At 38.9% G+C, this 24,541-nt stretch overlaps 3 protein-coding genes across 6 annotated transcripts; 2 read left to right on the top strand and 1 right to left on the bottom strand.

The window, feature by feature from the left end:
- Window positions 1–709: 709 nt before the first annotated feature.
- On the top strand, window positions 710–10,623 carry LOC137936065 (serine/threonine protein phosphatase 2A 55 kDa regulatory subunit B beta isoform-like). Of its 2 annotated transcripts, XM_068780590.1 has the most exons (14): window positions 710–968; window positions 2,063–2,166; window positions 2,338–2,433; window positions 2,516–2,635; window positions 2,746–2,940; window positions 3,077–3,168; window positions 3,737–3,855; window positions 4,301–4,424; window positions 4,539–4,662; window positions 5,109–5,177; window positions 9,132–9,223; window positions 9,350–9,427; window positions 9,699–9,772; window positions 9,870–10,623. In XM_068780590.1, exons 1-14 carry the CDS (start codon window positions 884–886, stop codon window positions 10,004–10,006), a joined length of 1,509 nt encoding a protein of 502 aa, XP_068636691.1. In that variant the 5' UTR covers window positions 710–883; the 3' UTR covers window positions 10,007–10,623. The 2 variants fall into 2 exon arrangements, with proteins under 2 accessions (XP_068636691.1, XP_068636692.1); XM_068780591.1 differs by lacking the exons at window positions 9,699–9,772; window positions 9,870–10,623 and adding an exon at window positions 9,582–9,696.
- A 5,064-nt stretch (window positions 10,624–15,687) lies between these two features.
- Window positions 15,688–20,258, top strand: LOC137936081 (cysteine-rich receptor-like protein kinase 3). 2 transcript variants are annotated; one of them, XM_068780616.1, is made up of 8 exons: window positions 15,688–15,912; window positions 16,008–17,752; window positions 17,897–18,010; window positions 18,099–18,238; window positions 18,345–18,555; window positions 18,656–18,890; window positions 19,124–19,268; window positions 19,367–20,258. In XM_068780616.1, exons 2-8 carry the CDS (start codon window positions 16,978–16,980, stop codon window positions 19,688–19,690), a joined length of 1,944 nt encoding a protein of 647 aa, XP_068636717.1. In that variant the 5' UTR covers window positions 15,688–15,912; window positions 16,008–16,977; the 3' UTR covers window positions 19,691–20,258. The 2 variants fall into 2 exon arrangements, with proteins under 2 accessions (XP_068636717.1, XP_068636716.1); XM_068780615.1 differs by having other exon boundaries at window positions 15,688–17,752.
- Window positions 20,259–20,498: 240 nt separating this feature from the next.
- Window positions 20,499–24,541, bottom strand: LOC137936066 (cysteine-rich receptor-like protein kinase 42). 2 transcript variants are annotated; one of them, XM_068780593.1, is made up of 7 exons: window positions 23,242–24,541; window positions 22,811–22,924; window positions 22,572–22,711; window positions 22,278–22,488; window positions 21,735–21,993; window positions 21,492–21,636; window positions 20,499–21,369 (listed from the first exon to the last, which is right to left on the bottom strand). In XM_068780593.1, exons 1-7 carry the CDS (start codon window positions 23,999–24,001, stop codon window positions 21,046–21,048), a joined length of 1,953 nt encoding a protein of 650 aa, XP_068636694.1. In that variant the 5' UTR covers window positions 24,002–24,541; the 3' UTR covers window positions 20,499–21,045. The 2 variants fall into 2 exon arrangements, with proteins under 2 accessions (XP_068636694.1, XP_068636695.1); XM_068780594.1 differs by having other exon boundaries at window positions 21,735–21,969.

The following is a 24,541-nucleotide window of genomic DNA, read 5'->3' as shown; positions in this document are numbered from 1 at the left end:
CCATTCATGGAGTCTATTAAAAAATGATTATAAATAACCATTCAAAATGCCTTAAAACGATTTATTTTATCCAAAACTCATTAATTAATTTTAGTTACGCGATCCCTTTAAATAGTAGTATTGGCTTGCTTCCTTCAAAAAATATCAAAACTTTTTGTTGATAAATAATATGTATGCATTTATCATATTATTTTTATTTGAGCTAAATGTTTATTATCTGAATATAATATTTAGGTAGTTGATTGTTTAATAAATCGGTTCAGTGTATTATATTATATAGAAATTAGCCAAAGCGATGTTGATTTGTTCGAGTTTACTAAATTTCATGAAGGAAGAGTAAATAAATATTTTGTCTTTTTAGTAGGTTTTGTAAAATTTATCTCAAATTCTCAGTGTCTTCGAGAATAACCTTAGTATTACCGTCGTTTAGTGTTCATTAATCTCTCAAACAGTGAGCATTTCTGCATTACTTATTTGAATTCGCTTGGTAATTTCAGAGAAAATCGTTGTGCCAAAACTAACAGCTGTAATTAAGGAAAAGATATGCTACGTGGATGTGGCTCCTTCGTTGCACGTCATCCTTCGAACACTCCGGTTCCAGATGTCTGAGGTGACATGGCTTCTTTGGCGCCTCTCATGTCGGCTGTAGGCAACATCCATAAAGAGACTCCCGATGTAAACATTACAGAGATGGAGAGTGTCGCGGAAAAGAAGATTCGATCGCAGGTGCAGTAGACTACTTTTCCGGCTATGATCAGTTGATATAGTTGATACTCAGTTTCAAATTCCCACGGGAGTTTTTCTGATGGAGTTGGAGAATAGAGGGTGAGTCCGTAACACCTCAGCTTACAAGGACTGGTCCTTGCAGAATTGTTGAGAACCGATGAGTATACACGGTTCGCCGCCCTTGGAATGGAAATTCTCTCAGCTTTTCGGGGAGCAAACGTCCGGAGAGGAAGTTCATGATGGTTAGAAATTTCGTCGATAGGTGTTTTTGTTCTTCTCTATTTGATGTTTCTCAACTACCTCTTTCTGTAGGCTCTTATGTTTTCGTATCGGTGATAGTTAATTCTTTGTATCTTTTTCCTCCTGATTATCATTAGCTTTGTGCGTTAAAATCGAAACAGAGTTATGGATTTGCACTGGAGGACTAGTTGTTTAAGAGTCGGATTCAATTTGTTAAGACTACACGTGATCTGTCATAAGATGATAACCATGTTGAGTCACAAGAAGGATCGGTCTATTTACTAGAACTGAAAAGTACAGTATAGGATGCATGTTCAGATATTTAGTTGGAACAAGCAGCGGATTAGTAGTTCACTTTCTGATTAAGTAAATGAGTTTCTAATTGCAGTTACTCTATGACATTTCATAGATAAAGAAGAACTTTAAACCATGCAGATAAAGGAATAGGAAAGCCACGCAACGGAAATATGAATTTTAGTAATTTTATCTTTAATGAAAGTGTTGTCATGTTGTTTTGGTTGTCTTGGCTTTTGGTTGTTCAATTTATGGCAATTGGTTGTTCAAATTTTGGCAACAGAGGTTTTTCTTTGCTTGTCATTGATGTGCACTATCTTCTGGAAAGGTTACTTTTCTGTTTCCAACTGAAATTTCAGAATATTGGAAATTCCAGATCTCTTATTATTCTTTTAAAGGAAGAGATATCTCTGTGCATTACCTATGCTCTGGTTTCATCCTATGCAATAAAGCTTTTGTGAGCTGTTGCAATTTTTTAGCATAATTAACAATAAAAAGTTTCCATGTGGAACTGTCCTGTTTCCCAATTCTCTCAAATTCTGATTCCTTAAGGATTGGCATAGTATCCAAAGTCTTTGTTCTTTTCAGTTATCTTGAATGAAATGAGTGGAAACAAGAAAAAGTGAATGTTGTTGTTTGATGCATGACATGGCTGAGGTGTGAGTAGTTAAGAGTGCATACAGAAACACACTCATTAATTGGGTTTTTTTTATTTTTCTTTTCTGTTTTTTAATGCTATGTCGTTTAAATATGTTTTATTGCAACTATTCAAGAGCTGATTGTATTAATTGGTTACTTGTAGTTGATATTATATCTGCTCTTGAGTTTGACAAAAGAGGTGAATTTCTTGCCACTGGAGATTGTGGAGGTCGAGTTGTACTTTTCAAGAGGACAAACAGCAAGGATGTAAGAATCATTGAGACATAGCAATCTTACTGTCCAGATTCTCAAATCCTATCCATATGCTTTATCTATTGATATTTTCTCCTTTCGCTTTCTTCATCTTTGTGCTTGACTGGTAAAGAGACCAAGTTTCTAGTGCTTTATTTTTCTCATTGATTTTTGAAATCTTCTTAGTCTTGCTCGCAAAAGAAATTAGAGAGCTTGGATTATCCAGCCATTACACATCCCGAATATCGCTACAAAACTGAGTTTCAGAGCCATGAGCCTGGGGTATGCTTCTATTTGATTTTATTGCAAATGTGGAATATACAATAGGAATTGCTGATTGTGATTCATATTCCCTCCCCTATAGTTTGATTATCTCAAGAGTTTGGAAATTGAAGAAAAGATCAACAAGTTACGGTGGTGTCCTACCCCTAACAATGCTCTATTTATTCTTTCAACAAATGACCGGACAATTAAACTATGGAAGGTAATGGGCTCATGTTGGTGAAATTCATTATAAGTTGTTTGCTAAAGGGGAAGTTTCAGTCATTTGAGATTCTGAATTTTTTATTTATTTTGCTTGATTTGGAAATCCAGGTTCAAGAACAGAAAGTAAAGAAGGTAAAAGATATGGATCCAATTCCATACGTTTGTTCAGAAAATAACCTTTTGGCTGAGAAGAGTTTCATTATGGAACAAAATGAAGAAACTCTTCCTCCTGGCTATCGCTTGGAGTGGACCCCTAAAAAGCCTAAAAATGTCTTTGCATCATCTGTTGAACACATCCCAACGGTAGGCCTGTTAGTGTTATGATATTATTTTTTTGCTTCTTATTAGTTTTTTGAAGCTTAAGAGGTAAAAGAGAATTAGTCTAACTTTTCAAGGGTTTGGAGTCTTATAGAAGTTGTTCACCTCTTTCATGTGGTAGATGGATAGACTTGAAGAGAATTCTTCTGCAAGATGTAGGCGGGTGTATGCTCAAGCTCATGATTTTAATATTAATTCTATCTCAAACAACAGGTAAAAAACCCCTTCTAATAATTTTTTTGTTGAAAAAACCCTAATTTCAGTTATTTTTCATTTAACATATTAATTATCAATTAGACACACTTGTTCATAGCTGTAAAAAGTATGAAAATTCTAGAGAGTGAAAAAGAGAAGAAAAAAGATGCACAAGCTCTGAATGAGATGTGTTTGGGGTTTTTCATGACCCCCAATGCTATTTATTAGGTTTTAATTCATAAATTATATAAATGACAAAAATGCCCTTCTTACATAGAAAACATTTATTCCCTTATAACTCCCATTCTAGTCTTCCTAAGAATATAAATATTTTTACACAGACTAAGTCAAACATGCTGAACAAGATAGTGTCATAACATAAAATATCTGATCATGTAAAATGACCAAAATACCCTTGACCAGATTTCCTCACTATAGCTTTTGCTTTTTTTTTCCTTCTTTCCCTGTATTAATAGTTAAATTCAAATACCATCATTTTTTTCACATGGTAGTTTCAAAATTAATGTGCTTAACTTTTGGATTCCGACTTGAACCTGATTTCCTATTTTCTGTGGGTTTCTTGAAGTGATGGTGAGACTTATATCTCTGCTGATGACCTGAGAATAAACCTGTGGAACCTGGAAGTTAGTGATCAATGTTTTAACATTGTGGACATGAAACCATCAAACATGGAGGACCTCACTGGTAATTTATTCTCTCCCAAAATCTTCAAAGCGCTTTATGTAAAGGACCATCATGCAAAACCCAAGTTTGAGGAGTAGGATAAAGTAACCACATGTAGTGAAATGAATTTCAAGCACAAATCAAACATAGAAATCTAACAATAATGCTAGCAAATGACAGTGCAGAATGAGTGCAGAACCCCGGTAGCACTCCTCAATATAGTTGAATAAGGCTCTGAATTGATTTGACAATGATAGGATGATATTGATTGTAGATATGAAATAGCTAATAACCAGCTTATGAGCATCACTAAGCATAATATTGACAAAAAACCTTAAGGCTGTGATGACTATCACATGTAAAACAACCCCAGGACATTTTATTTGCAACACGTTTTTTTCTAATATTATAAGTTACTTCATCAATAAATTGCTTTACCTAATAATGTGTTTAATTCTCCATGCAGAGGTGATAACATCAGCTGAGTTCCATCCACTCTGTTGTAATCTTCTAGCTTATGGCAGTTCAAGAGGTTTTGTTCGGCTGGTTGACATGCGAAAATCAGCACTCTGTGACCAACAAGCGAGGATGTGAGCCTGCCTTGTCTTGTACTATTCTTGTATCTGCGACCTGCATTTTATCTTATATGCCATATTCATTGCAGTGAACCATGCATGAATTGTCTAATTTAAAACATTACACAGATTACAAGATCGGGAAGGCCATGGAAGTAGATCATTTTTTACTGAGATAATTGCCTCTATCTCTGACTTGAAGTTTTCTAGAGATGGAAGGCACATTTTGAGTCGAGATTACATGAACCTAAAGGTATTATATCTTTCATTATTTTATGTATCAGCAATAGATATGCTTTCTAGTGTTATTTATATTCATTTTTTTTTTCACATCTATCTAGCCTAGTTCTTTAAACATTCAAGTAATTCATGTTGGCTTGTACCCTTACTGTCTTCAGCGCTCTCCAGGACATATTTTTATCTGTCAGTGTACTTCTCTTAGATTTCACTGGCAGATGCTGTGCTATTATATTTCCATGTTTCATTAACTATAGTTTCAATATTCAAGAAACAAAGTTCCGTCAGTCTGGAACTGAAATTTGAATTAGATAGTCTCTGTAATGATATGCCTTCATTTTAAGTTAGTTACGGATGGGTTTTTTAACAAACTGAATAGTACTTTGAGCCAACTTCATCTTATTAAAACTTGCTTAACAAAGTTTTGTCTCATTTTATTTCAATAAAGTATCACTTTTGCAGCTGTGGGACTTACGCATGGACACTCTCCCTGTTACTACTTTTAAGATCCATGAGTACCTTCGTCCAAAGGTGAGATGACCTGTTTCCACCTGTAAAAGCAGGGTCTACAAGTCTTGGATGGGTCTATTTGATATTGCTTCTATTTTTTTGGGCTTGTTATTTTGAGTGTTTAGAAAGGGAGCATGGTTTAAGGAGATGAAAAAGTGGGAGAAAGTACCCCTTAAGTTGTTAATTACGATTTTTTGTCACTTGCTTGTATGCTTTGAGATAATAGGGTTTAACTTATCTCATGGACGTCAATTAAAATTCAGAGGAGAGGATGATATCCGTTGGGGTAACAATTTGATTATTAGGTCAAAAAATCTAATTACTAGATGGACTGTTTTACCTTTTAACCACATGCACCTGCTTAAAACAGAATGCAAACATTACCCTAGCTGCCTATACCTATAACTCTACTTATCCAAAATCTTCATTTATCATTTTTTTTAAGGGAAGAAAGATGATTTTTTTTCAAATGCATGAGCTGAAGAATTAAATAGATGCTTTCTAACCGATTTTTTTATTTTTTTTGAAATGATGCTGAATTTTATTATGAGAGCTCAAAGAGCAGATTACAAGAGGGAAAACCTTCCCAAACAATGAGAGATTGCTGGGATGTTCCGAATTTAGCCAATTTATTAGCCAAAGAATTGACTGATCTAGGAACGAGGTTCCAATTACAATGAATGGATGACATAATGTCACCAATACAATCAGTGATTGGCCAGTGGCGCCAAGGAGGGGAGCTATCTTTTGAACACCAGCTGATGACAGTCTTTGAGTCACCTTCGATAATCAGTTTGCCATGAAGCCGCTCTTTAAAGATTTGGAGGCCGAATAGAAGAGCATTCACTTCAGCAGTATTTGAATTAGCAATACCCACCGGCTTTGCATATGATAGAATAGGGTCTCCACTGTTGTCTCTAAAAACACTACCAGCTCCAGCCGGCCCCGGACAGCCTAAAGCACTTCCATCAAAATTGAGTTTGGTGCAGTCGTAAGGGGAGGAATCCTAGATGGCCATTATCGGATTCCTACAAGGGCCCGCCATGTGAGCGATCAAGCCCCAATTTTCTTGAAGGGAGACACCCGATAGAGAAGCAAACTCCTTCCTAGAATGTAGCCAACTCGAGATAAGGCCCACTGCCTGAGAAGCTATATTATCCGGGTTGCTAGCTTTGGAGTTGAATCTCCAGTTGTTTCGCTCTAGCCATATGCACCATGGGACATGCGCAAGGCATGCCAAGAGAATTATCTTGCCCAACTTAGGAAGGAATATCCCCATAGCCATCTCAAAGGTTCCGAAAAGGTCCTGATGTAGCCCCATTTGAAGACCAATCTTCTGAAATATTTTCATCCAGATTTGCCAAGAAAAGTCGCATTGTAAGAGAACATGTTGGACTGTCTCGTCGCACACACCACAAAGGGGACAAGTGCCATCGGGGTTGGTGTAACCTCTTTTATGGAGGTTGTTAGAGGTGAGGATCTGTTCCCTGATGGCCGTCCACACGAAGAATTTGATTTTACTAGGTGCTGAGAGCTTCCATGCCAGGTTTGCCTTGTGCTCATACATGCTGTAATCTTGTTTTCTAATGTGAGAGTAGGCAGATGCAACTGTGAATCAGCCATTAATGCTGGGTTTCCATGTCATCTTTATAAAAAAAAAAAAAATGCTGGGCTTCCATGTCAGTTTATCAACTGCATGCTCATGAATAGTAGTGTTGCTGAGTCTGGAGAGGAGAGAGCAAAAAGCTGTAGTTTCCTCATCATTTAATCCTCAGAGAAACTTGAGACTCCATGAGCGATCTCTCCAAGAATCAGCGACTGAGCAAGAAAGGTCCCTCGCCATCCTAGAGAGCCTCGGGAAATTCTTGGAGAGGGGGCGGGGGCCGCACCATTCATCTGACCAAAAGAGGAGGGTCCTTTCGTTGCCTGTGTGAAAGGAAGTTGCATCTCTGAATATTGGGAGGAGCTTTTGAATTGATTTCCATATCGGGGATAGGAGGCGAGTAGCGCCATCCTCCCTCCACCAGGCACCCGAAGGTTGAAGATAGAACCTGACCATATCGCCCCTTTGGTTGTTATGCTTGATGTTGAAGTTCCAGATCCATTTGAGCAAAAGGGCATTGTTCATCTCCTTCGTAGGCCGAATGCCTAAACCACCCTGATTGCGGGGTATGTAAATATCCTTCCCAATCACCAAATGATATCTGAAGGTGTCCTCTGATCCTCTCCAGAGGAAACGTTGACGGATGGTGTCAATCCTGTTGCAAATGGAGGCCGGACAGTGCATGAATGATAATAAATAGTTTGTCAGTCTTGCCAAACAAGACTTGAGGAGAGTGAGTCACCCAGTAGTAGATAAAAGCTTGCCCCTCCAAGTAGCTAGCCTCTTCTCAAATTTCTCAATGAGGGGGGACCAAAGTGTCGCCGAAGGCCAAGAGTCAAAGAGTGGTAGTCCAAGATATGTAGCTAGAAAATTTCCCACTGAGCACCCCAAATAGTCGGCCATACCCTGAAGCACCGGTGAGTTGATATGATAGCCTAGGAGGGTGGTTTTCTTCCAGTTAATATTCTAACCAGAAGTCAATTCAAATAGTCCCAAAACAACACGAAATTTTTTGGATCTGATCCATAGTACCAACCCCAAAGTAAATTGTATCGTCTGCAAATTGAAAGATCGGTACATCAAAGGCTGCATAGTCAGTCGTGGGGAGGAGCCAACCTAGATTTTTGGCCGAATAGATCAAAGATGATAGGTATTCCGCTACCACATTGAAGAGCAATGGGGAAAGGAGGTCTCCCTGTCTGATTCCCTTGGATCCCTTAAAATAACTGCAGGCCATTCCATTGAGAAGAACGGAGTAGCTTGCAGAGGAGATGCTTTCTAACCGATTTAAAACAGGGCTAAGTTAATATGTTATGACTTTTGCCATTCATATCATAAGTGTAAAAATTAAGAAAGATGAAGCAATAGAAGTAGAAAGGAATTCTGTACAAGAGAGAAAGCCAAAAATGTGGAACCACTCTCATTAGGGTATATTTCCTAACTTCTATTATTAGCACAAATTACACATCTACATTAAATTACAAATCAAGCAATGGTAGTAAAGCAAGATATATGAGTTGGCTGAGGCCAATTTGTGCTGCTCAGGTTATTTCTATGTTGTGTGCTTCATTAAGAGAGAGTTTGTGTTCTGTGAGCTTGATCGGGAGTTTTTGCCCACGTCTCATGCCTGTTATGTGTAAGTCTAGATGTGAGAGGGAGTGTTGAGTGAGAAAAGTTTCACATTAGTTAAGCATTAGACCTCTTAAGTGGCTAGTTCATTTGCAATTGAACTTAGCTTAATTCAGCAGTAAGGATGCTCAGTATATCCACAGATCATCTTGCAACTCATCAAAGACTTAACACTGTGGGGTTGTTCTCCAGACTTATTTTTTCTCACCAAATTACACCAAAGTAAGACTATATTTTTTGATGAGCTTGAAGATAGATGTAAGGACTTGAACATCTCATGGAAGCACAATCCTAGGCGCATTAATAGTATTGCTGATGTTTTGGCTAGGGAGTGTGTCACCCAGCAATATCTCACTATTGGCAACTCCCTCTCCTTTTAAGTTACTGTTGGTTGTAGTTTCCTTTTTGAAACATTTTTCATCTTCGAACTTGTCAATTCTGGAACCCTCTACCTAATGAATCCTCTCTTCTCATTGTCATTAAAAAAACAAAAAAACAAAAAAAAAATATTTTCCAACTGCTGGTCTTCAGTTTTCAATATATTCCTTTTTCTCACTGAATGAGCCCCACCATTATTCTACTGTTTACGAAGGTTCTGATTCTTTATCTTCCTTTTTAGTCGTTATAGGATTCTTATGGGCCTAAAAATAGAAAATTAGCATGTCATGACTTTGACAAAGATGGTCTGATTCTTTAGCCTATGCGAATTTAAAGTTTGACATCATACAATATGGTATCTGCAGTTATGTGATTTATATAACAATGATTCAATTTTCAACAAATTTGAGTGCTGCCTCAGTGAGGATGGTCTTCAATTTGCGACTGGAACATATAGGTTTGCGCCTTTGAATAATGCAGCTTGATGATTCAACTGAGACCATGATATGATAGTCTAGCACTTAACTGTTTCAGTTGAAATTTTGACATAATGATTTAGTGTGTTATCTGTATAATGGTTTAGCAATCTTTTTCGCATCTTCTTCCTTGATGCTGGAAGTGAGGAAGGGCTTACATTGGAAGCTAGCAAAAATCCCAACAGGTATGTCTATTACTTTTTCAGTCCTTAAAATCATCCATATGAGAAAATGGTAATTACTCCAGGAAATGGCTATACATTTGAAACATCTTTCAGAGGCTGTTGGGAACCGCTAAGATTAAAAAATGTACGGCTATCAATTTTGGTGAACTAGCAGGTTGACAGGTTATCTGCTTGTGGCAGAGCATTATTAATGAATCAGTCATTCATATAGTTATGCTTTGGTAATTCCATCTGACATGTACATTCTCCACTTGCGAGTTGCCAATGGTAGGAAGCAACCTCTTGTGACAGTACCAAAGGCTGCCAAATCACGTTCCAGTTTTAGACGTGAACACTCTCATCAAGGTTGTATTATCTGCCAATGTGCCTACTTTCTTTTTATTTCAGTTGGGTTAAACATGGCACAGATTGAATTAGTGACTGACAGGATCCTACTTTGCAGAGCACCTAACTCCATACTCCATTAACAGTGAGATTCCTTGTGAGTTGAACTCCAAGCTCCTTCATTTAGCATGGCATCCAACTGAAAACTTGATTGCTTGTGCATCCGCTAATAGCTTGTACTTATACTACTCATAACACATCAACCACAACTGTTCTCCAAGAGAAAATAAGTGGGACAGGTGAAGTCGTTTTCTAACTGGTAGTGGATAACTAGGCGGGTGAGATATCAGATAACTGTAGGAGGGTAACTCTTCCTCGACTTCAGAGCCCTCAGGATTCTGTACTATGAAATGGAAATGCTTGTAATCTCATTGATGCCTTGCAAGTAGATATGAGCCATGTGTCTCTACTTCTTCCGCTGCTTTGAGTTTTAGACATTAACAGCATTGATAATTGAGGGTGACTCGTTATATACCTTGTGAATACCGGCAGCCATGATTCTGTGCTGCCATCTTGTATCATCTTTGTTGAGAATTCGTCGATCACGAGAGAATGGTGGTGAGTCGACGCAGTTGTAATTTGTACTTTTTTTAATCTTTTGTTCGCTTGTTTAACTTTGCATTGTCTTATTTGTTAACCACAACTAGCAGTATACTGAATTGGGATTTGCTCTTCCAAAAGTTCCAATATCTCTGGGAATCAAGGGTGCGTAAATCTTATTTCCTGCTCACTGGAGCTGCTATGTTTTGAACTGAATATGTTTCGTTTTTTTTTTTATTAGTTGATATGTCAATGAATAGAAAATGGTTGTCTTATTGGAGAATTTCCTTATGTTCGACTCTGATCAGGAGAGATAATGGAGTCCCTGTATTGAAGCCTAGGTTTTTTAAGTAGAGATGAATTGCACGAGGATGGCAGGTTCGAACCTTCGAGGGAACTGTTTATGTGAGTTTTCTAGCTTCGATGGCTGGGCTGTAATGAGATCCTGTTAGTGCGAACGATCTGTTAAATTAGTAGTACTGATGTGATGGTTAAACGTTAAGCCTGGAAGTCTGAAAGAACTTGCTTAGAATTATTCTGTGGTCTTAATACACGTTTCAAACTGTAGAGACTAGAGTGGTGATCTTGTCTGTGCCCGGAGTAAGGAATTCGTGGTGTTAGAGTTGTTTGGCTTGGTGGCTTTCTTTTGCGATTGGATCTCTGGTTCTCTAGGAATTTGCCTGGGAAAGTTAGCTTGAGGTAAGTGTTTGGTTCAATATTTGGAATTTATAGCTAACTTAGAGGTAAAATCATGCACAAGGGATCGTTTACAGTGTTAATGGCATTTTACTAGGGAGCCAAATTTGGTTGTTTCTGCTTGTTATGTGAAACTTAGTTGGATCTCTAAGATTGATTAGTTCTTTTTGATCTGACAGTCTGCTGTATCTGTGTTTGTAAAAGAAGGCTTTCAGTGGAAGTTGTATCACTGAAGTGATCGTACTTTTATCAATTCTGAACTTCTTAACTATCAGTTTCTTTGTTTTGCAAATGATGAGATTTCATGAGGGGGAAAAGTATAAATTATATGGTTTCACTAAAAAGGATCACCTGAGCTGGAGATTGTAACAAAACACCAGTGCGTGCTTAGTTGTCTGGCATGTCATTCTATATGAAGTCAGGAAATCTCTAAGGCACAAATCAGTTCCCCCTATCTTGTTGGGGATCAAATCGCCTGATAGAACACAACAATCAATCAATCCGCTAATCAGCAGTGGAATAGTGGATTTTGTACTATACAAGATTTTGTATTAAAATTTAAAGAGAGACAATTTTTTTTTTTGGTTCAACAATGTGCATACTCCTAAGGATCACACCAACTTCACAATCACTCTAGTGATTACAGAATGCTTTATAGATGATGAAATAAGAATGCTTTATAGATGATGAAATAGCTAGGGGCATTCCTTTTTAAATAGCCTAAAAATTACATTTAGTGTGAGATATTCAATTAGAAGAATTCCTAGTTTAGAACTCTTCCCAGAATATAACTCCTCAATTAGAACTCTTTTCCAGATTGATACTCATTCCCATATTAATATCTCAATTAGAACTCTTTTCCAGATTGATACTCATTCCCATATTCACTTAAACAACCTCTGACTTGAAGACTACTTTGAATTCTATTATTTAACATGTAACTCTCCCACTTGAAACGTTTGTCTATAAGTGTTGCTATATGAGTAATACCGTGAACTGTGTGATCTTCATCAACTTCATAGTGTAAAAGGCCAATGGAAGTTGAGCAAACTTTCAACTTTTCAACTGTTACTGTCTTGGTGAACATGTCTGCTGGATTATTACTTGTGTGGATCTTCTCTAATAATAGTCTCTTCTCCTTTGCAAGCTCTTTGACAAAATGATATTTGATGTCGATGTGTTTCGTCCTGCATAGAACACGCTATATTTTTACATTTTAATAGTACTTCTGTTGTCATAGTACAATATGCAATTTTCTTGTGTCACAACAATATAATTTTGCAAGCTTCAGCCACTGCAATGTATTTGGCCTTTGAAGAAGAAATTGTCATTGATTTTTGTAACTAAGACTACCAAACCATTGTTGCAATACCAATTATAAACACAAACCATGTAGTACTTTGCCTATTGTCTAAGTTACCTCCATAGTCTGAAGCCACATATCCAACCAACCTGATGTTGGAGTTTCCACCAAAGGTCAGAGATATACCTGACGAACCCTTCAAGTATTTGAGTGTCGACTTCATCACTTCCTAATGTGTCCATCTTGGATTTGCCATAAATCTGGCAACTGGACTAATTGCATACGAGATATCTGATCATGTACTAGTGGCTGCATACATCAAGGATCCCACTGCTGAAGCATATGAAACTCTGTCCATCCATGCCTTCTCCTCTAAAGACTTAGGAGACTGCTCCTGTGAGAGTTTGAAGTGAGGCACCAAAGGTGTACCAACAGTTTTGTGTCAAACATGTTGAACTTCATTAACACCTTCTCGACATAGTCTGTCTGCAACAACTTCAATACTTTGTCCTTCATGTCCCTCGAAATTCTCATGTCGAGGATATGTTTGGATGGTCCAAAATCCTTCATAGCAAATTTCTGAGACAATTGCTTTTTGAAATTTTGAATTTCACTCATATCGGCCACTGCAATAAGCATGTCATCAACATAAAACAACAAAATAATGTAAGAAGATATTAACCTCTTGAAATAACAACAATGGTTTGAATGACACTTGTAGAACTCGATTTTAGCATAAAGCTGTTGAATTTGTGGTATTATTGTCTTGGAGCTTGCCTGAGGCCAGACATACTTTTCGACAACCTACACACCAAGTTCTCTTTGCCTTTTTCAACATAACCTTGGGATTGGTGCATATGGATCTCCTCATCCAAATCACCATGTACGAATGTTGTCTTCACATCTAACTGTTCTAGATGAAGATTTGCCATTGCTACATAGGACAACTCCATCTTGATGGTTGCAATTCTGACTACTGGAGCAAAACTATTTGTGTAGTCAATTCCGTACTTCTATTCAAAGCCCTTGACAACCAATCTTGCTTCCATCGGATTCTTGTTTCAACTTGTAGGCCCACTAGTTATGTAAGACATTTTTACCTTTGGGTAGTTTCACTAACTCCCATGTGTGATTGGATGTCGATGAGTCAATCTCATCATCCATGGCCTGCTCTTACTCAACTAAAGTATTTATTATGTGTGTCATTCCATAGCTTTCAGGTTTGCCATCATCAGACAACAACAAATTATTCAGGTTGGGACATAAATTTGGTGTTTTCTTGTTGGTCTCAGAGGGAATAAATTTCTTTTGGCGTTCTTTGTCTCATACTTGTCCACACAAGCAGTGTTTGTAGGGGAGTTGTTGGGACATCTTGTTGCACTTTGTCATAAATACTATGACTAGACTCACCGGTCTGGTTACTGATTGTTTGTTTGTGTACATCGACTTGTGATTTTTGGCCAGAAGTGTCTTCACCCTCAGGTTTTACAAATTTAGGATCTATATTTTCCTTCCCCTTTTGGAGAACTTGAAAATGTTCGTAGAGTTCTCTCATATGGAATACTACATCTATACTTCAAATCACCTTATTGAGCATTGGGCCCCATAGCCTATACCCAAAATTGTCACCCCCATAGCCAATGAAATAACATTTATTGGATTTAGAATCCAACTTTCCCCTTTTTGCTGACTTAACATGTACATAACCTATTGAACTAAACACCCTAAGTGATCAAAGCGTACCTCTTTTTGAGTCTATGCCTCCTCAAGTAGCCCACCATCTAGGGCATAAGAAGGAGATCAAATGATCAGGTAAACTGTTGTGTCCACAATATTCGTCCAAAATGATCGTAATAGACCACAATGGAATCTCATGTTCCTTGCTTGCTTTTGTATGGTTTTGTTCATCGCTCAATAACACCATTTTGCTTTGGCTATCTGGGTGTAGTGAGCAATCTTTTGATTCCATGTTTATCACAATAGGATTGGAATTCTCTTCTATAGTACTCACCACCATTTTCATATTTCAGGCACTTTAATTTCAATCTTGTCTCATTCTCAACAAGACTTTTCCATTTGATAAATAAGGAAAACACATCATATTTATTTTTACAAAAATAAACTCATAACTTGTGTGTAACATTATCAATAAAAATAACAAAATAATACATACCTCCCAGAGAAGGAACTTCAGTAGGTCCACAAACATCAGTATGAACCAACTCAAGGTATTCATATTTTCTAGTTGGGGCAGTTTATGAAAATGTCACCTTTTTCTATTTTCCCAAGACACAGTCTTCATAGAACTCCAAATCGACACCCTTCAAGCCCAGTAGCTTCCTCTTTGTTTGTAACACCTTCATACCCTTCTTTGACATATGACCAAGGCATCTATGCGACATCTGTGCATCTACTCTATTTGATGTCACTAAGATAGAACTTCTACTGCAACTAGTTAACATGTAAAAAGGTACCAATTTTATTCCCCTTAGCGACAACCATAGCTCTTTTGCTCATTTCCAACTGTCACTAAAAAATTGTATAGCAATACCGTTCATAGCCAATTGGCCAACAGATATAAAGTTCTTAGTTAAACGAGACACGTGTTTAACGTCTTTCAACAAGAACATTGAAGTATTCTCCTACAACAGTCTAATATCACCTTTTATCACATCTTTCAACAAGAACACTGAACCTTTATCATTTTTGTGTTTTCATTTAAGCCCTTTTACCCGTTCCTTGTAACTGGTTGGGCATGTTTTGATTCTGGGTATTCATTTAATTGCCTCTTCAAGACTCCCTGTGTGAAAATCAAGAAATAATGTGGACCTAGTGCTTTTGATTTAATGGTGTCAGGGAGAAGATTGCTGCCCACACAGTCATGCAGCCAAGGCAGGTCCTGACTTGTGAAAGAGATTAATTATATATGGCACATCAGTCTTGGCCTCACGGCTGGAGGTCTATGGAAAATGCATCACTCGAACAACCAAAGGAGAGCCAACGAGTTCAATGATATGCTAGAGAAGAGTGAGATCAGTGTAGTTGGAGAAGAAGAGTAGCTTAAACACAGCTTTGATCAGATGTTCTTCTGAACATGCCTGTGTATCGTCGTCATCATGATGTATAATTGAGAAAACGAGACCTTTTTTTTTGGGTAACTGAGAAATTAGATCTAAATGCAGCTAATTATTTTTTGCTTAAAAAATGAAGTAAAGCTAGTTTTTCAATGGATAAATATTGAGATGAGACGTTCGTAGTAGGAAGAGACTCTTGCCGTCTTGCCTTTTCCATTCTTTAATCTTTTAGGTGAGAATTTCCCATTCAGTAGGTCCCTGAGCTCTGGAATAAAGAATCAATAACACCGGCTTTTCTTCCCCTAGTCTATCAACTGTTGTCGCCAAGTGGCCAAGATCGTCATCCAGTATGTTTCTTCTCTTCCTCTGTTGCTCCGTTTCTTGATCTCGATCTTCAAATTGCATCAAGATGGTGACGCGTATTACTTCCAGAAAATGGATGAGGGTCAAGGAGACGCGCAAGATTAGATAGAAAATTATCTGAACATGTAGGAATTTTCTATAATTCTGCCCCCGCCTGGTCTCACTGCGGTCCCTTTTTTTTTTTTTTTTTTTTCTTTTCTCATTCGTTGTTGAACTGCAGCCAAATTTCGGAAAGCCTGTAGCGACAACAAGGTTGACGTTCATTCAATGAGATGAACTACTGCGTCTATCCGGAAGAATAAAATAAGAAACGGGTAGTGCGTAATGAAGATCTGGGCTGACGTACATGTCGAGCCTGCGATGCTCTTCCACTATTGTAAGATACAAATGGAGATTGATGGAGCCCGGAGGTCACCGAGAACCAGGTCTAAAGAGGAGTTTACAAAAGTTTTCATGGAGTTTAGATCTCTGAGATTAGGAATCTCCTGTTCCAATTGGTTCAAGAATTTTCTGGATCAAACTAATCAATCACCTAGCTCAAAGAAGGTGGAGAGTGGTTCTCATGTTGGTGTGCTGTAGATACTGAACTGGTCTGGAGTCTGGACGGTTAAAATGATGTCAAATTTCCGGTGGAAAGACAACCGTGTGGAACAGAAAAAATGCAAAAGAGTGAAATAAATTTTGGGACGTCAAACGGTCGAAGTCGTTCTAGGCGGCGCTTTGACTTTCAGATCAGCAGTCCAAGTAGCAAAACTTAAAAAACTGATAAATTCGTGCTTCTTCCATCACGGACGATTCTTTTGTAGAATCCATTTCAGATTACTTAGATACCAACTTCCGCGAGGCTCAGAATTCTCTGTAGATGACCGCTTCTCCACGAAAGGTTCGTTATTATAGGGGAGAAAAATTTCTTCCTTCTCGCTTCTGGTGACATCACATTCGGTTTTTCTCTTTAGTCTGGAGCCAGCGATCTCTTCCTTCTTTATTCTCCCTCCACGATCTCTCCTCAATCATCCTTCTTCACCATCTTTTTCACACCCAGAAAAGAATTCAGGCCTACAAACTCGACCGTTTTTAGCTGGATTTTGCTTTTGCTGTTCCTTGTACAGTTGTGTATCTTCCGTACTCGATTCTTTCCCCAATCTCATAAAACTGGTAAAATCCGTTCAAAGCTTGCTTTCTCATATCAGATGTCTTTTTTTGAGGTATCTTTCTTCCTTCTCTTCTTCTTTCTTTTCGTTGCAACCCCTTCCGTGTCAGACCCAAGATCCTCGACGGCTGCTATGATCTGCTCCAACCGCACAGCCTCAACTTCTGATCGTCAAACCTTCGTTTCCAACTTTGTCTCAGCATTGGATGCAGTTACGCTCCAAATATATTCCAAACGTTTTGCCAAAGTCATAGAAGGCTCGCAGAACACGACGGTTTACGCCTTTGGCCAGTGCATGGCTGATCTTTCTCAGACTGATTGTAACCTATGTTTTGCCCAGAGCAAGACCCAAATATTCAGATGCTTCCCTTTCCAAAAAGCTACTCGAGGAGGTCGAATTTTCCTCGACGGCTGTTATTTAAGATATGACGATTATGAATTCTTCGAGGAGGCGGTAAGCGCCGATGACAGGACTGTTTGCGGGGAGACAGAAGTCGGTAGGAATCAGTCTGATTTCAGAGCAAATGTTATTAAGTTACTGAGGAACTTGACTGTTCAGGCCTCAAATAATAGTGGATTTCATGTGGGTTATATTGATGGAGCGAATCCGAATTCAACAGCTTATGGATTGGCTCAATGTTGGGAATCTGTCAACCAGAGTTCTTGTAGGACATGCTTGGACAAGGCGGTATCAAATATCACTTCCTGCCTTCCTATGGAAGAAGGGAGAGTTTTGAACACTGGGTGTTACTTGAGATATTCTACGCAGAAATTTTACAACAATTCAGGATCTGATGGTCCTGGTGGAGGTGGAGGTGAGTAGGTTTTTTTTTTTTCTACATTCATTTCTCTTTCTTTCATGATCTATTTTTTCCTGTTAATCTTTTTAAGCCGGAAATATCAATTAACTTGCAATGAATTTGTTAAGAAATTGAATGTGTTTTCTCGTGGATCTCTAGGCCGACACCACCTTGTTGTCATTCTTGCTGTGTGCTTATCTGTGATTGCATCTCTGATGGTTGCTGCATCAGCTCTGTTTTTCGGGAGGAAGGAATTCTCAAGGAGAAGGAAAGGTGAGGCTGTCTTCAAGATTAAAAAATTCTCAAATTTGGTTTATCTTTTAAAAGTATGTAGTTTCACTTGGCCTCTTATTAATTTCAGAACGGAAGCACCTGGGTGCTATAGCAACCATTGTGAATAAGTCTGCACTGAACTTCAAGTATGAAACTCTGGAAAAAGCAACAAATTACTTCCATAGTTCAAATAAACTCGGTCAAGGCGGTTCTGGTTCAGTCTACAAGGTTTTTCTTTCACTTTTAAATCTCAATAATGCAATCTGAAGGGCTCTTTCTCCTCGAACTAATGTTTTCTCTGTAACCATATCTTGTATTTTTGTAATTGATGCAGGGGATTCTACCTGATGGTAGAGAGGTTGCAATAAAGAGGTTGTTCTTTAACACAAGACAATGGGTGGATGAATTCTTTAATGAAGTTAACTTGGTTAGCAGAATTGAGCACAAAAATCTTGTTAAACTCTTAGGCTGCAGCATCGCAGGTCCAGAAAGCATTCTCGTTTATGAATATGTGCCTAAAGGAAGTCTCCATCAACATCTATTTGGTTAATTTTCTTTCACAAACCCATTTTAGAAATTCATCGTGACTTCTAAAAAGAATGTTTGTCTTTCTCTCTCTGATATATTGTATTTATCTTGGCTCAGATAGAACAAATGCTCCATCTTTAAGCTGGGAAGTTAGGTATAATTTAATCTTGGGGACTGCAGAAGGCTTGGCTTATCTTCATGAGGAGTCGGGACACAGGATTATTCACAGAGATATAAAGTTGGGAAATGTGCTGCTTGATGAGAATTTCACAGCCAAAATCGCTGATTTTGGGCTTGCACGATTCTTCCCAGAGGATAAGAGTCACATCAGCACTGGCATTGCAGGCACACTGTAAGTTCCTTCATAAATTAGTTAAAATCCAGTGATATTGGTTATGGAAGAGTGGCTTACTGGCAACCAGTTCTTGTTTATTTTTCGAAATGGCCTGGTGTCCTAGGTTCCTTGCACTGATCCCTCCTTTTATCAATTTGGATAGCTATATGAATCCAGAAAGTACAGACGTTAATCAAAACTTGTTTCCTTGCTTGTAAAAAAATTTAAGTTTTCATATGTTCTTTTTGCAGAGGTTACATGGCTCCTGAGTACCTTGTTCGTGGAAAGCTAACAGAGAAAGTAGATGTCTATAGCTTCGGCGTGCTCTTGATGGAAATGATTTGCAGGAGGAGGAATAATCCTTTCCCTCGAGAATCTTCACCCCTTCTGCAGATGGTAATACTTTTTTCTCCTCTGATGTCTTCCTTCTACAAGTTGGTCTAATAAATTGAATTCATCTAAGTAGACCCTATTCTTTGCAACATTTTGCTTAGGTTTGGAACCATCACGTATCAAACAGACTCCCAGAAGCCGTGGATCCCACTTTAGAAGGCAATTTTCCCCAAGAAGAAGCCACAAGACTGCTCCAAATTGGGCTTCTTTGCACTCAAGCCTCTGCAGAATTACGACCTTCCATGTCAATGGTCACCAAAATGCTGAAGGATAACCTTACTATTCCATCAGCAACTCAGCCTCCTTTTCTCAATGCTAATTCTGGGATTTCACATTTGGAAGGTAAGAAATCCCATTCCCAGCCTCGTTCATCCACCCAGTCTTCAGGAAATAGCATGTCAACAAGCTTGCTCGATCCCAGATAGTTCATCTCACTGTGAGGCTCAACTCTCAAACAAGAGCCCCTCAATGGGTTCTGAGAATTGAATTGAACTTGCACACTGCGTCAGGTTTCATGGTTTTCACCTCATTGGACTTGTCAGGCTGTGTACAGCGTGAGCTTGAGTTCCGCATCTTCTCCAGCCAGCTGACTCTTAGGATGACGAAGTATATACGTTATCGTGTGCAATCTCTGAATCATCTTTGCTCTTAAGAGGCCTCCCAACTGTCTTTAGGTCTCTGTTGTTACAGAGGTCCTTATCATTTTTATTCATCTGTAATCACCTCATATATGATTGGGCAGCTGTTCTTCTCCGCGAGCTAGGTGGTTTTTTGGTGGGTCTCTTCTCTTTCACGCTATATTTTTTTTTTATTAGGCGAGGCTGGAATTTCTCTCTCTCCTGAATGAGAATGCCAAAACAGAGTTTTGTACTTGGAATTTTGCAGTTGAGCTCCTCTCTTTGTATTCATTGTATTGATATTAAACTTGTATCAACATTATGACATAGTCTTTTAGCCGTGGATATCAGTATGGAGAATTCCCTAGCCTGCTCATTTGGCCTTTTTTCTTTGAAATGATTATCCTTTTTTCTTTCTTTTTACTTTACTTTGATTTATAATCTGTTTATTGATAGAGATAGAGACAAACTATTATAGAGAGAGATCAAGTCAGATGTAAACACTGTATCCAGTTACGATACGTAGTTGAAGAGTTAGTCTGTATAATTGATTAAGAGTCTCTATAAATTTGTCTATAAATACCTTTCTCCACATCAACTACATTTATAACACAGTACAGGAAGAGTAATTCAGTGGTGGCAGGCTGTTCCTCATGGATGATCCGAGAAAGAAGGAAACTAATCCTTGGTTTCTTCTATTTGACAGTTCAAGCCGCCATAAACCCATCCTTGATTTCCTCTGTTGGACAACTCACGCCAACAAGCTCTACTTTGGAGCCTTTTTGTTACACAATTTGCACAGCAGTCATGTGAAATATTTAATTCATGGCAATCATGAGTTTACAAGCTTTAGTTGGTCTGGGTAAAAAATGGCAGCCAAATTGATGAACACGATAGCTACAATAGCATAATGGAAAACAACAGTAATGTCATGTTGCTTAAATCTTCTTCGCACCTCAAATCTCAACCAGTTCATGTTTATTTGGATTGGAGACCATAGCTTCTTTGCTGTAGTAACTTCAAGTTCCCTCAGAACTTTGAGGACGGGGTGGATTGCAAAAGATATGCATGTAATTGTTGAAGGCTTCAAATGTTCCATCCACAACCCTGCAAAAATGAACTCTATGCTCATTTGACATTGCATCTACCATTTGAGCTTATTGCTATCTTGGTTCTCTTGCATCAACTGCACTCTCCCTGGAAGTAGCCTGTGATGAAGAACTTGGAAAATCTGAAGTCAGAGTAGGTGTGTCTGGCTCCAGAACGCTAGCATTCAAAAATGGAGGTTGCTCGGGTGCAGGAATGGTATTATCTTCACTGGTTAGCATGTTAACCACTTCATACATAGAAGGTCTCAAAGAAGCTAAAGCTTGAGTGCAGAGAAGCCCAATTTGGAGCACATCCTGTGCTCGTTGTTTGGGAAAATTGCCCTTCAACCTTGGATCAACAGATTCTGTCAAGGTATTGGACCTGTAATTCTTCCAAACCTGTTATCGGACAAGAAATTTAGAGCATAAATGAGAAAAAGAATGAAATGAAGTTCATCTACACCTTTTTTGAATTGGACAAGCATTAAATTCCAGATATCAAATTGCAAATGAGAACTCACTGTGCTTAAAACGGAACCAGTTTCTTTTGCATAAACAGTGTTTTTCCGGCCACATATAATCTCAAGAATAAGAACACCAAAACTATATACATCAGCTTTATCTGTTAGCTGCCCTCGGACAAGATACTCAGGAGCCATGTAACCACTGAAATCAAAGAAAAGGAAAAGGAGTAAAGAACAAGAACAAAAGCTGGTTTTTCTTTGCTATAAACTACCATCTTAATCAAGGATGAAATTCCTTACAGTGTTCCAGCTATACCGGTGCTAAGATGGGTTTTGTCGGCTGAAAAGCCGCGAACTAGTCCAAAGTCAGCAATCTTTGGGTTGAGATTCTCATCCAGTAGAATATTACTGCTTTTTATATCCCTATGAATTATTCTTTGATTGGCACCACTATGCAGGAATGCAAGTCCCTCAGCTACACCTACTATTATGAGAAGCCGCTCCTGCCAGCTTAGTAACTGGGGTTTTTCCTTATCTGCACGCAGGTTAAGTGTGGGTACTGGAGTCACAAACTTTATCTAATCAGATCAGCTTATCCAGATAGAGAAACTACGCCTAACATTGAAGTCTACAATATCAAAACGGGTTGCTTGTAAGAAATCAGAATAGAAATAGATTTTTGAAGTTATTCATTCAAGTTAAGACTTATTCAACAGTTAGCCAGGGAAAACATAACAGTTGCTTCTTCAGTTTCCTGCTTAAATAAGAACATTTTGCCTGATCAGCAAAAGATCCAAGGAAATTCCCCAAATCTGCCGCAGAATTTGTGAAAGGTGAACTTACCAAAGAGCATATGGTCAAGACTCTTGTTGGGCACATATTCATAAATGAGAAGGCTTTCAGGGCCTTCAATGCTACAACCCAAAAGCTTTACAAGATTTCTGTGTTCAACCCCACTAAGCAGGTTCACTTCATTGAAGAACTCTTCCACCCACTGTGTAGTATTGAAGAACAATCTCTTGACAGCAACTACCGTCCCATCCGAGAGAGTTCCCTACGGGAAACAAAATTTTAGACAACCGCTTTGTCGCCAGTATTTGTTTAATTACAGTAGGGAAGAGATGCAGGCAGATTTACCTTATAGACTGAACCAGACCCTCCTTGGCCTAGTTTCCTTGAGACATCAAAATAGTTTGTTGCCCTTTCAAGTGTCTCATATTTGCAGTTCAGACTAGAATAGTTCACAACAGAGGTGAGCTTCCCCAGGCGCTTGAACTCTGCAAAAATGGGAAAATTAAGGGGACTCAAAGAAGTTTACAGAGGTTGCTCATTGAAGAAAATTCAATATCTTTCGTTAGCCCTTAGTCTGGGATTACCTTTTCTCTTCTTTGCTACTCTTCTGTAGCCAACACAAGCACCACAGATAGAAAGCAGAGTGACGATAGTTACCAACGTAACAACAGCAACTATAATTCCTACTTTGGGAGTTCCTGAAACATTAATTAGAAAAACAAAAAACAAACAGTTATTGGACCCATTAAGATCCCAGAGATCTGACAGCAAATAATGAAGAAGGATCCTAGAACAAAAAGAAAGAAGATCCAGAAAACATATGCTGCTTTCAAGAACGTAAGAACTTGAAAGGAAAAAAACACAGAAAAAAAACAAAGCACACAAGCGGAAACACCCATTCCAGTGCGTACCGCGCAAGCAACAAATAAATCCTTTTCGTTTATAAGAGGACGAGGAAGAAAAGCCTCCTCGCAGTAAAGACGGACCGGGGCTCGTTGGAGAAGCGTGTACGTACCATGTTCATCGTCTTGATTGTCCTGTATTGCCTCTGGTAACTTTCCTGTCGAGTACCTCATGAAACAACCAGCGTTGAGGACCCTCCCTTCTGTCCTAGGAAAACACCTCTTTATATCTCTCCCGGCATTCGTCAAGCATTGTCTGCAGCCTTTAATGTCCAAACTCTTCCAACATTGGGCCATCGCATAAAGGCTGTTTCCCAACCCACCTTTATTCTCTACCATTGCAAACCCACCAGTTTGAACTGCCGTTGTAGTTGCTAACTCAGTTACCTTCACCAGATTGCTCGATAGCTCTCCTAGCTTCTCTCCGCCTTCCATTTCAATCTCGCCGCAGATTCTCTTGTCACTCACTCTGTCTTCAAATTCTCCATAGAAGCTGTAATTGTCGTAGCGGAGGAAGCAACCGTCCAGAAACAATCGCGCCGAAGTGGCAGGGAGGCATTTGGGTAGTCTTGTTCGGCATTCGGCGAAACAGAGGAGGCAGTCCATGTGGGAAAGATAGTCGAAGCATTGGACTAGCCCGTAAACTGGGGATGGGGAGGTCTGTCCTACGGCGTGGTCTCCCCAGCCGTTGGAACCCACGAGGTCGGCTAGAGCTTCCATGTCGGCGACGAAGTTTTTAATGAAAACGGAGACGTTGGCAGCTCGGGAAAGTCCGCAGATGGCACTTCCATTGAAGGGTGCGGCTTCGGAGAGAGAGAGGAAGACCATTACTGAAAAGAAGATGAGTAACGAAACTAGGTGCTGACGATACATTTAATTGGGTTCCGCTATCTAATCAAAACAGAGAAGAAACAAAGCGGGACAATTAGATTCTTGGAACTAGCAAAGATAATTTCGGAGTAGGGAGATTGTCACAGAAAACTTCCTCGTGTTTACCGAATTCCTTCAGGTCTTATTGATTCTCTCCTAAATCTCAATGATCCCGAAGACGCATCCAAATCTCAATCCATCTGAGACAAACTTTCCATTCTTTTCTCTTTTAGTCGATTTGTGACCGAACAAGGAAGAGACGGCAATCTGGGTCGAATCCGTTCCGAAAGTGGAGGTAGGGAGATTGTCACAGAAAACTTCCTCGTCGTTACCCAATTCTTGCAGTTCTTATTGACTCTCTCCTAAATCTCAATGATCCCGAAGGCATCCAAACCTCAATCCATCTGAGACAAACCTTCCACTCTTTTCTCTTTTGGTAGATTTGTGAAAGGATTGAACAAGGAAGAGACGACAATCCGGTTCGAATCCGTTTCGTATGTGGAAGCCAAGAGACCGCACAGTGCAAGTGATTCCCACAGTCAT

The sequence above is a fragment of the Aristolochia californica genome, unplaced genomic scaffold, assembly GCF_029961685.1.
Source record: "Aristolochia californica isolate CCGP_79_NKW_82.1479 unplaced genomic scaffold, dmAriCali1.0.hap1 SCAF_7, whole genome shotgun sequence".
In the NCBI taxonomy this organism is placed as follows: Eukaryota; Viridiplantae; Streptophyta; class Magnoliopsida; order Piperales; family Aristolochiaceae; genus Aristolochia; species Aristolochia californica.
Note: the sequence above shows the minus strand (reverse complement) of the source record. Positions and strands in the feature narration are given on the sequence as shown.